Below are 12,863 nucleotides of genomic sequence, written 5' to 3' on the forward strand. Positions count from 1 at the left end.
GTACAAGCCCAACGTTGCCTAAAACCCGTGACCTCTATCAAGACGTGCAATGCATATTAAAGAAAGCGACGTATTCAGATTCGTTGAGGAGCTCAGAACTGTTAATTGGAGTCATCAAAACCTTGTCTTCCTAGACGAAGTATCCTTTAATAACCGCGGAATGATACGAAAAAGAGGAAACTCTATGAGGGAAGAAAAGGTTGCCGTACGTGGAGACTTTCAGAGGAAGTCAAGGCTTTCAGTGTTAGCGTTTATTAGGGCTAACGGTTTACTCGACTACTACGACACACAAGGAACGTTTGAGAGGTTGAGCTTCGTGAGCTGTTGCAAAGAATTCGTGTACTCAGCATGTGGGCGCGTAAATCAATATCCGGGATCTAACTCGGTGTGGATTCTCGATGGAGCATCAATCCATCGCCATCCAGAGGTTATACACTACCTGCGAGTGTCGGCGTGGTCCCTATTTTTTTGCCGGCGTATTGCCCATTTTTTTAATCCCATTGAATTTCTGTTTGGGTACGTGAAGAAAGCCTTCATGCGGCACTATGACGAATCTAGTGGCCGGGACCTGACTCCGTTCGCTGTGAAGACGTTCCAGCGCTTTGAATCGTTCGACATGACAGGCGTGTTTGGTCACTGTGGTAGGATAAAACAATACATTTTTAATCCAGTCGGGCCACTCTCTAAGGAGAAACAACAGGTACCAGACATCTGGGACGGTGAAGAACAAGCCGACTGCCGTGAAGATGAGTTAGGATTTATAACGCACCAGTAGTTAGGCTACTGAGTATCCTACAATTTACTATCTACTCTTCATGATCGATGTCAGCAATGTTTTCAATCAGTGGAACAGGTTCGACGACATCACTAGGTGGAGGAGGCTGTAATTCGTCAATGAATGCCTCGATGATTGCCTTTCTGTCAGCTAGTCAATTCTTTTGTGCATCAACCCGTCTTACTAATGCGTCAGCATCACGACGGATTTGCTCATTATCTGCAATAGCTGCAGCAACACAGTCCAGTGCGAGTCGAGATGATCGATTGAGGTTTGCGATGTGTTGCTCAAGACGCGAGTCCGCTGCGTTCAGTAAATTCGCTACGTGCTCCGGAGGTGGATCCGAAATTGCACCAGTCCATGTCGAGCGATTTAAGTTACGCGTGATAGAGTTCGCCCACATGCGCCACACAATCGCTGATCCTTGAAATGTGCTCCCCCAGTGTTGCTGCAGTTGGATAACCACATCGTGCAAAGTGCTCTCCGCAGCTGCACCAGATCGTTCGGTTTTCGGAGGTTGAATGCATGCCTCTTTGAATTCTTGGAGGTCTTGAGCCTTTGTTAGTACACAAGAAGCTGTACAGTATGGTGACGTGTACTTCTCGCCCACTGAGCCCATGCGTCTTCTGTCTTGGTGCTTTCGATCATGTGCCTTTTGAATCTGAATTGCATGAGTTTGTGCCATTCTTACTGGAAAGTAGTCTGCAGTGACCACTCGCCATCCGTCTTAACTGCCCGTCCTTTGATGTGACCACGAAGCTGTTCGAATAGAGAAGTGATAATGTCGTTAAACGTGGCTCCACACACGGTAATCTTATCTAGAGTGACGCCAGATGCATCTCGCTGGCCAATAGTAGCCTTGATAATTGGTTGGACCACCAGCGTTAGCTGCCGACGTTCTTCTGCGTGTGCTGCGCTTGGCGACCGCCGAACTGGAGTTCGTACCCGCTCAGGCTATGGAGAGACGCGTGTATGAGGCGTTGAGCTTCGCTGTGATCTCAGAGTTGTCGATCTGGTTGGTGTTGTTGCCTCTCGCTCGCTAACACTAGTCGCCTCCATGTCTCCAGTCCTCGGGCTTGAGCTCGCCACCTCGACGCCCCCCCCCTGCTTGATCTTGAGTTCGCCTTCATTGCACTCGTGTTGTGGTTGCTTGCAGGTTTATCTCTAGGGATCTGCTCAGATACACACCGTTCTTTGGAGTACACTATAAGATAGGTAGGGCAAAACTCAGATCGAAACTCCGGAGCGGTTCAATCGGCCGATTCGGAACTTTTGACTAGAACTCACAATACTAGTGACAAAATTGAGTGTCCATTCTCGTCCAGTTGGACTATGACGGGGTCACACAGCACCTTGCACGGAGGCAGTGCTTAAGAGTATTTACTACCTGAGTGAACGTTAGGCCACGTGTTCCCGGCCTCAGTGGGAACGGCTTGCTACTTAGAGGAGTAGATGTAAGACAGATGTATTTATAAGTTAGGTTAGCTTGGATCCTATACAAAGTATAGTGGAGCTAAGTAGTCATGCCCTGACTGGCTCCTAGAGCACCTGGTACCGTGTACCAGGTGTCCACAAGAGTAACGGGTCACTCTTTATGTAACCTGGGGTACACTAGATTGTACCCGTTACATCCTCCCCACTTAACTGGGAATCACCTGATTTTCCAACCACAACTGATTTTCTAATCAGAAGTGAGAGAATTAAAACACGTAAAGGTGAATTCTCACACTGAGCAGCCACAAGACTGTAGCGGCTCTCAGTCACACCCAAAGTGACTTGTGCTCGTAAAGCTCACTGATATTTGCATCCCTATGCTTATGTGGTGAAGTGCGTTCTCAGAAATGAGAGACGGGATCTGACAAGGAGTCATTATCACAGATTAGTGACAACACCCGGTGGTTAGGATGGACCTGGATTGCCCTGGCATGGATCTATGCTGCTCGAAGTAAATTGGGTCGAGGTAAAGTGGTATCCTATATGGGTCGACGGTGGATCTGGGTGGCTCAGAGTATGAAGAACGAAAGAGGAACATGGTTGGTGGCGGTACAGCGGAGATCGACTCAAAGGAAACTCGGATCCACTTTCACCCTATTATACCGAGGGATATGGGATATACCATGTACGGGTGGATCGAGTGAGGACCCTACGAACGAAAAACGGGAGACGTCATCTGAAGGTGGATCTGGTATCAACGACCAACGAGAAGGCAAGATCCACCGCGACATGTCTCAGGTCCTACTTTTCCAAGTCCAGGTCCAAAGGGTTTGAGGATCTCACATCGAGTGACCTGCATCCAGGATATGATGATGGTGGATGCAACGGATCTCGAACTTTCGTGGAGCGAAGGAGATCACAGACAGTCGTAAGATAATGTTGGAAGATTGGAGAGCTCAGATACATGATGAGCGTACACTTGTAGTGAGGTGGATCAGGGTGACCTGGATCCAGAATAGTGTACCCATAATGTGGCGACCACAATGATTACGCCATGGATTCGGTGGATCTGATGCTGATACAGCTGGGGTGATGGACCAAGGAGAAAAAGGGCATGCAGCCGAGCCTGGTGGGGGATTTAGCAGATAAAAGACATAGAAGGTAGAAATCCAGGCAGGTATAGGCTTAATTATCAATACAGAACTCAATTTGCACAGTATCACGCAAGTGCCTTCCTACCCTCAAGAATCGGAACTACATTGGCCGTACGAGCTCTGTAACGGGGTTACATAGTGTGGAACACACAGGGGTACGAAGTACCCGGAGAGTTAACAAACTCTCAGTACATAAGTTGGAGAGTTAACAAGGTCTCTCAGTACGTTGGCCGAAAGCCACACGTTATGCATTTGATTAGGTTTAACTATGCAAGATAGTTAAACATATACATTTACCCCTAGGCGGCTTGGCCGCAAAATAATAGTAAATAAAACACTTCTGGTTTTGAAGCATAAAAGTTAAGGTGTTAACTTTGAGCCCTGGTCTTGGGCTGTAAGTGTCCTTTGGATAAGGAACTTAGTATTAGTGATTCTTTGAGTCGAACGTCTTCCTCTGACGCTAAAGCTACGGCAGCCCCGCTGCACTTGGTAGCACTTGTAGTCAATCCCGCTCCTGAGTCGGTTGATTATATCCTCTGCGAGGATGGAACACCCCGTGTTCGCGAATTTGCCCCCGGCGCAGCAGGACGCGCTTACTAAGCTTACGTCCTTGCTTGGCCCGGAGGGCGTGGCTCATCTTGCATCGCAAGGTTCAGAGGCGGTCACTGCCAGGCTGGAATCGTTCTCCCGCTACGAGAACGAGCTCTTGGAGCATGTCCAAGAGAAGATGTGCGCCGCAACGGCGGCGGCGTCGATGACGCGTGAAGAGTCTATGAGACTGAAACCGCTCATGGTGAGCGTAAAAACCTTCGAGGGGAAGGATGGAGAGAATCTCCTTCTCTGGACCCGTGAGGTCGAGATGGCCATGGGATCGGCCCTGCTCCAGTCTGAGCATCAGCGCGTGGCGCTGGCTATCTCCAGGCTTGGAGGTCGCGCTCGCGAATGGGCACTAACGTGCGGCACGTCTGTTGACGCTGCATTTCCCACTTGGGATCAGCGGAAGCAACAGCTTTTGCGCGTGTTCGCGCCGCCTAATCAGGCGTACCGTATCCGGTCAAAGTTCCTTGCTACCCGCCAGGGTAAGAAGGATTTATTGGACTATGTCCAAGAGTTGAGAACTCTTATCGCCGGAATGGCGGGGGGCCCTCTTCCGGAACTGGTCAGCGTGACCGTGTTCATGGAGGGACTTCGTGTGAGCGCAGCTCGAACGGAAGTGTTCCGTGTACACCCTAACTCTTTTGAAGAGGCGGTGGATGTGGCATTGAATGCCGAGCACAACTTCAGGTCGGCGCGACCTGGTTGGAGCGCTGGTAGCGCAAGCTCTTCGAGCGGTCCAGAGCCGATGAACCTCAGCTATGCTGAAGATGAAGAAGCGGAGCTCCTTGCTGCGGAGCAGCGCGCCGGCATCCGCCGATGCTTTGTGTGCAATAGCACTAAGCACTCGAGGGCCTATTGCCCTCTGCGCAAGAAGCGCGAGGCTCCGGCGAGCCAACCCTCCGGGTCATCGCCGGGAAACGGCAATTCCCAGTAGGCGCGGGGCGGCCTACTGGGGAAGAACTGAGTTCTGTTGTGCCTCGAAGAGGTAGAGGGCAACGATGCTCAGCCCCGAAGAGAGCTGAGCTCTCTTACGAGAAGAATGTGTGCAAGCCGGGCTTGCTGGTCGTTCAAGCGAACGTGAAGGGCTTTGCAAAGCCATGGAGAGTCTTGATTGACTCGGGAGCCTCGGGCAACTACGCCCGTCGCTCCACCCTGGAAGGGAGTCAGCTGTATGCTGAGGCACTGGAAGTGCCAACGAGAGATACGATCTCTGTCCGTCTCGCGACGGGGACACTGGTAACTGTGTCGAAGGTCTCTGTCGACCTTGGCGTGAAGTTTGAGAACTTCGATAGCGTGGAACGCTGTTTGGTCTTAGACCTGGATGCGAGGTATGACCTCATCCTTGGCATGGCATGGCTGGAACGCCAGGAGCCATGGATCGACTGGAAGTCGAAAACGCTGGGTGCGTCGCACCCTGCTCCTAGTGGAGCTTTGGTGAGTCATGAACCCACCTCTGCTAGGAAGCAGAAGCGCTTTTGGCGCGAGCACGAGGCCGAGGCGCTGTAGTGCTGGACATTGGTATGTCCGAAATTGTTAGCAACGAGGTTGCTGCTTGCCCTGAGGGCGTACGTGGTGCGGCACGTTATCCGCTGAGCGGTGCAGGTCAGGTCGATGACCAACTGCTGGGTCCTGGTGAGGACGAGCGCGGAGTGGCGCGTAATCCACTGAGTGGTACGAATCTGGTCGATGACCTACCGCTGCGTGACCCGAGGGTCGCGGTCGACTGCGAGTCGAGGCATCATGGGCGTGGCCCAGAAGATGCAGGTGAAGTGACACCTAGTTCACTGTGTAAAGGTCGAGGACCTCTTGGCTTTCAGCCGAGTACACTGTATCCTCTTCGAGGAGTGATGGTGCTGCTGCACCCGGTGGTGGTGACGGAGATGTCACCACACCGCCCTCATCCGGCCGGGCTTGGTCGCGGAGAGAGAGGAGAAGAAGACGCAGGGCGTCTGTGACGTCTTCGACGTCGGACGATGTGTCCAACGTGACGAGCGGTGAGGATCCACGTGATTGCTGTGAGCAGCTGTACACACTCGTGAACGGAGTGACGGGGGAGGTAGAAGGAGACATCAGCCTCGACACTCTGCCCGCTGCGGATGCTCTGCTAGAGCTGGACGAGATGTCCATTGCCGAGTTTGGCGAAGCCTTAAAGGCAGGCGAGCTAGCCGAGGTGGTCCTGCTGGGACCTGAGGAGGAGTTGAACTCCTCATCCGTCGTGGACGACGCGGTCCTAGAGGACACCAAACCAGCGCTGAGCGCAAGAAGTGGATCGGCGATCCTCAAAGATCCTTCGGACCCCTTGTACCCGGTGGTGAAGGAGTATGGAGACGTTGTCTCGAAAGACCCACCAACGGGCCTGCCTCCGGATCGAGGCGTGTGTCATGAGATTGACCTGGCTCCTGGAACCAAATACTGCGTAACAAGGCAATGGCCTTTGCCGAGAGAGCAGTGCGACGTCATTAACGCATTCTTCCGTGCGAAGCACGAGGCAGGGATGGTGCGCGAGAGTAAGTCTCCGCACTCGACACCCACGTTCTGTGTCAGAAAGCCGAACGGCAAGTGGCGCATTGTTCATGCTTTTAACAAGCTAAATGCGGCCACTATCCCGGCGCAAACGCCGATTCCTCGCAAGGATGTTCTGCAGAACAACATGGTAGGCTGTACGTTGTACAGTGCGCTCGACTTGGTCGATGGTTACTACCAATTGCTCACGAGAGCGAGCGACATTCCGCTGACAGCGGTGAGTACTCCGAGCGGTATGCTCTGGGAGTGGCTGGTCATGCCCCAGGGGCTGTCGAACGCACCAGCAACGTTCAATCGTCTTGTGACGCAGCTGTTTAGGCCCCACCGGGCGTACGCTCAGACGTACTTTGACGATATATTCGTCCATAGTCGTGCCGAGCACGGAAAGTCAGACGTGGATAACCACATTGACCACTTGCGAGCGGTGCTCGAGTGCATGCGCACTAATAAGTTGTATGCCCACTTGGACAAGTGCGTCTTTGGCGCGGAGGATATACCTTTCCTCGGGTGCTTCATTGGGAAGCGTGGCTTAAGGGCAGATCCTGCCAATGTCAAGGCCATCGTGGACTGGCCGGTTCCCAAGAACTAAAAAGACTTACGCAAGTGGCTAGGCTTAGCCAATTACTTGCACAAGTACAGCGCGAACTACGCGGAGATGGCTCGGCCATTATCAGATCTCCTTAAGAAGGACACACCATGGTGCTGGAACGTTGAGCACGACGGAGCCTTTGAGGCTGTGAAGGAGAGCCTCCTCCAGGCTCCGATCCTTGCGCTACCGGACCCGGATAGGCCGTTTAGCGTCGTCTGTGACGCCTCCGATTTTGCAATCGGCTGTGCTTTACTACAAGCAGACGCCGAAGGGCGTGATCGCGTTTGAGTCTCGCCAGCTCAAAGCTGCAGAGAAGAACTATCCAGTTCATGTCAAAGAGCTACTTGCAATGAAGTATGCTCTAGTCAAATTCAGGGTACACCTGCTAGGCTCTAAGCCTTTTGTGATCTTTACTGATCATGCGTCGTTACGCACTGCGACACAGTCGCCTAATCTCTCTCAGAGAATGGCAAGATGGCTTTTCTTCTTTGCCGAGTATAACTTCGAGGTGAAGTACAAGCCGGGGCGGCTTAATGTAGTGGCCGATGCGCTCTCGCGCAGGCCGGACTACGAGTTAGCTCATGTCACGACAGTGACGTCGTCAGTGCCTGACTTGATACGCGGAGCGTATGCACAAGACGACATGTGCGTAGCGCTGCTACGGGCTCTTGGGAGCGAAGAGTTTAAAGACTCTGACAAGGAATTGTCTGGGCGCTTACGCGCGAGGCTGCATCGATACTCACTCGATGGCGGCCTGCTGTACTACAGCACCGACTCTGAGGATAACCCTCGTGTAGTCGTTCCTCATGATGAGGATCTAAAGTATCGAATCCTCTACGAGGTTCATGATACGCCCGTGGGCGGGCACTTAGATCGAGAGAAGACCTATGGCTCGGTGAGCTCGATGTACTGGTGGCCCAATATGTATAAGTGGGTCGGCACCTATGTACGCACGTGTGAGATGTGTCAACGGACAAAGTCCGCGCCGAGCACGGCAGCGCCATTGGCGAGTTTGCCTGTCCCCAAGGAATGCTGGCAGTCCATGCGTATGGACTTTGTGTTTGGCCTTCCCAAGGATAAGGCGGGAAACACGGGTATAGTGGTCTTTGTAGACCGATTGAGCAAGATGGCTCATTTAGCGGCAGTGCCGGACACCATTGATGGTGAAGGTACAGCTTTGCTGTTTTTAGACCGAGTCTTTCGCCAACATGGCTTTCCTGAGGCAATTGTCTCGGATCGAGACCCGCGCTTCACCGCGAAGTTCTGGACGTCCCTCTTCAGAGTGCTCGGCACTCGTTTGGACATGTCCACAGCGGACCATCCGCAGACCGATGGTCAAACCGAACGCGTGAATCGCGTTGTGGAGGATACCCTCCGAAGCGTATGCGCAGAGGCGCCAAAACGCTGGAGCCAGATGCTCCCACTCGTTGAGTTCGCATTAAATAATGCAGTGCACGCCTCGACAGGCTACACTCCGTTCTATGTGAACGGCTTGGTTAACCCTCGCGTCCCACTGACGCCGCCACGCAGTGGCTCAGGGCTTGATAAAGGAGGGATAGCCGAGCGGCTAGCTGATGTCAGCCCTGTTGCGGTTCACAAGCAAGTCGATGACTTTGTCTCTTTGAGACTGAGCGTAATGCGTCAAGTACGCGACGCTATGGCTGAAAGCCAAGACACGCAAAAGGAACATGCAGATGCCAAGGGCAGAAGCAATGTTGAGAGGTTTGAGGTCGGAGACCAAGTTTTATTAAACGCTAAAAACCTACCTACGTCATGCAGTGTCCGCAGTCTTCAAAACGAAGTTAAGACCTCGGTTCATAGGACCGTTTAAGGTCGTGCCAGGAAGGGCCTAGCGTATACGCTCAACCTTCCAAGAAGATGCGCACGCATCCGGTCTTTCTATGTTTGGCTTGCTTAAGCCATATCAAGACCCTGCTCAGGTGAGCGCGGAGGCGTTGGCACCAACGGTGGCTGGACCACGGACAGCTGCAGGGCAGCAAGTGGTAGAGCCACGGGAGGCTGAACGACAGCAAGTGGTGGATCCACAGATGGCTGATCAACAGCATGTGGCAGAGCCACAGGTCGCGGAGCGAAGTGCTCGAGATGCAGGAGCAAGGCAAGCTGAACGTTCAGCCGAGCGACTGGACGCTCAAGGTCCGAGACCTGGTTGTGAGTCAACAGTGGTGGCTCTAACCTATCCACAAGGTGGATCATCTTTTCGAGATCGACCGATGGGCGGTGAACGTGAACGTTCGCGTCGTGGACGCCGGCGTCGTATGGACGCAGACGCCGTTCCGGCAAGTGCTGACTCTCCCCGCGAGAGCCCAGCTGAGGCAAGGCCTCCTCCTGCTCTGCTCGATGAGCATGGTGAGCTCCACTTTCACGTGGAATGCCTTGTGGCGTGGCGTAGACGCCAGGGTCGTACCCAGTACTTGGTGAAGTGGAGGGGTTACACTCACTCACAGAGCTCATAAGAGTTTGAGGTTATCCTCCGGCAAGATTGCCCTGACGTCGTTGACGCCTACGACCGGGCACATCATGTGCCGAAGCGCCACCATGGCGTGCGACAGCGTCGCCAGGCGCTGGGCGCCTCCCACTAGCGTGAGGAGCGATCAGGTCAGTAGTTGAGCTCAGGCTCTGACCAGTGGCTGCAGCAGCCAGCTCGTACGTATGAGAGGTGCTCGCAGCGGGAACAGGAGGTGGAGAGACCTCGTAGTGTTAGGGACATGGTCCCGAAGGAAGCAGGTGCTTCGTGTTGCGCTGAACAAGGTTCAGGCACAAGCGTCTCGATAGAGCATAGTTGTTTTGAAACAACTTGCTCGATGAGCATGATCCAAATGTGGATGCGCTGTAACAGCGAAAGTGGTGTCCCGGACGGGGATCGAACCACTGGCCTTTGGCTTGACAGGCCGGAGCTCTACCATTGAGCTATAAGGGCGATACCCGTACGTCAGTCCGAGAACGGACTACTCATGGTATGAGAGGGCTGTGCCCTGGTGGGTTCGAACCACCGACCTGTGGCTTCCAAAGCCAGCGCTCGACCACTGAACTGAAAGGGCGTTGCTCTTAAGCTTGTCCAAGCGTGGACAATCGTTCATGTAACGAGAGGGCTATGCCCTGGTGGGTTCGAACCACCGACCTGTGGCTCTCAAAGCCAACGCTCAACCATTGAGCTAAAAGGGTGTTGCCCTTAAGCTTGTCCAAGCGTGAACAATCGTTCATGGAACGAGAGGGCTGTGCCCTGGTGGGTTCGAACCACCGACCTATCGCTTGTGAAGCGAGTGTTCAACCGCTGAGCTGTTGTTGACGACTCGAATGCGTCAAGAGCATTGCTCTAAGTGGTTTGCAACTCTTGGAGTAGGCGCGGAGCGCGAGCGTAGGTCTTAGACCGCTTGAGAGCAAGATGCGCGCTGCGCTTGATACATTAAGCCGTGGGCCGACGACGAGAAGTTGGGCATCAACGATGCGTAGGCGTTTGTGAGCTCACGGAGCTGTACAACGCTGGGGTGAGGTGTAGTAACCTCCGCCGTCTTAACAAGACGTGACCTCGCTGAGTAAAGTTTCGAGAACGGAATGTTCTCATCTTAGTGGGGGAGAGTGTAAAGGGGATACATAGTGTGGAACACACAGGGGTACGAAGTACCCGGAGAGTTAACAAACTCTCAGTACATAAGTTGGAGAGTTAACAAGGTCTCTCAGTACGTTGGCCGAAAGCCACACGTTATGCATTTGATTAGGTTTAACTATGCAAGATAGTTAAACATATACATTTACCCCTAGGCGGCTTGGCCGCAAAATAATAGTAAATAAAACACTTCTGGTTTTGAAGCATAAAAGTTAAGGTGTAAACTTTGAGCCCTGGTCTTGGGCTGTAAGTGTCCTTTGGATAAGGAACTTAGTATTAGTGATTCTTTGAGTCGAACGTCTTCCTCTGACGCTAAAGCTACGGCAGCCCCGCTGCAAGCTCAGTGAAGGTTGGGAATTGCGAATCTAGTGTTGGTAGTGATAACTGGATAATCCATTGGCCAGATCCTACAACCTAGTAAGCTTTTCTTTACACGTGCAGATCCGACAGGTTAACCGGAGTTACTACTGGGCCGGGTATACCTAAGAGGCTCTCAACTCTCAAGGTCCCGTCACAGGAGGCGGTAAGTACAACGCAAAAGCAACGCAAAGGCAAGGGAATACACCCACAAGGCAACCCTACGGCCAGATCCCCGATCTAGGCCCTGGATCTATAAGCTCGAAAATTCGCTTAGGATTCGGAACCAACCACGGACGCAGAGTAAAGATCTTACCACTACTGCTCCACCCCATCCCCACGTCCCGCCAAGACACTCAAGCTTCACCACTTGAACTCTTCGGAAGTTACCGAGAGAGCAAGATCCCGCCCTACCGATGGGTACACAAGGTGAGGAAAGTTCAGCAGAACAGGGATCATCGGGGGACCCCCTCCGTTAGTCGGTGTCTGGGCGAAGTTGGTAAGTTGGATCCAGCAATCTCGCAGATTTTGCTGATCCCGCTACACCACAATGGTGCGCGTGCCCGGATCTTTTGAGGACTCGGGATTTCACCGTGAGTCCCAAGAAGATGCTCAAGTAAAGATTGAGCCAGGGGAAGAGGCGTCGTCGGAGGTCGGATCGACGAAGACGCTGCTGAATGAAATAAGATCCGCGGATCGATGGAGTTTTGGGAGGAACTCTGTCGACGGAAGAGAGGTGGATCCGGATCCGGATCTAGAAGAGAAACCTCTCTATCCTCCCCAGGTCCCCTCGGGGACCCCTGCGGATCTTGACGCAAGTCAAGATCCGCTAACAAAACAAGGGAAAGTGAATGCGAAACGGTATGCATTTGCAGATTCACCGGTTAAGCCAACATCGTACCTAAACCCAAGCCTGCTAGTCGTAAACCGATAAAGAAGACCGATATGAGGAATACTACGCAGAAAAATGCAAGCGCAGAGTCGGAAGAAGACCAAGCTGGATCCAGGTCAAGCTGGCCCGACAAGGATCTCGAGTTCGTATATCGCCACCAAGCACTACGCGATTTTCTGCATCAAGATCCTGTCATACGGATCCTGAATCCACGACAGATCGAAGATCCAAGGGAACCGGTGTGATCACCAACGAAGACGCCGAACAAATTAGTGGCAGTTAAAGATTTATTACGTCTGCTTACGGATTCGGGCATTGTGGCTGGTGCGTTCGATGTGGATCATATCTTCAAACAAGATCTGGATCTCATAGTATTTGCGGCGCAGGTCCTCTTCGTTAGAGTCAAGTCCATCGCTGGGGAAAAGCCACAGACCATGGATCCAGTGTCGTCACCGAGGATCAGCCAAGCTGGATCTTCCAACTACGAATCCGCGGCTGAGGATGGATCAGATACGACTTCCGAACCGCGACGCATGACCTTAGGTCCCTACGGGGCGTCAATGCTGGAAGCGCGGGCAATGATCCGGGGACAAGAGGCGTCCTCAAGCGTGAAGACACGAAATCCAGGGCGCCATACCCGCATTCTGACACCAGACAGCCAGGATCGAGCCAGATCCAGCAAGAAGCCAGCAGAAATATTGTCGGATCGGGTTCAAGCTAATCGTCTCATGAATCCATTCCCGACGGTAGGCAAGGCTACAGCTACTGTGTCCTCCGACACTTCATCATGAGCCTTCAACGGCACTTTTAAGTTGTTTCCTGGCCGAACACGGTATGAAAATACCCAGGCCACAAACGCAAGTGTTCCATGATACGAGTGGAGCACGAGACGTTGATATGGAGTCAGTGGAGGGGAA

General features: G+C 52.9%; 1 protein-coding gene across 1 annotated transcript; it reads right to left on the reverse strand.

The window, feature by feature from the left end:
• Positions 1-780: 780 nt before the first annotated feature.
• On the reverse strand, positions 781-1,394 carry PITG_19206 (uncharacterized protein; the record flags this gene model as incomplete). Its single annotated transcript, XM_002997032.1, has 2 exons — positions 781-792; positions 960-1,394. 2 exons carry the CDS (start codon positions 1,392-1,394, stop codon positions 781-783), a joined length of 447 nt encoding a protein of 148 aa, XP_002997078.1.
• Positions 1,395-12,863: the final 11,469 nt, after the last annotated feature.

Source organism: Phytophthora infestans, genomic scaffold (assembly GCF_000142945.1).
Source record: "Phytophthora infestans T30-4 supercont1.90 genomic scaffold, whole genome shotgun sequence".
NCBI classification, from domain to species: Eukaryota; Oomycota; class Peronosporomycetes; order Peronosporales; family Peronosporaceae; genus Phytophthora; species Phytophthora infestans.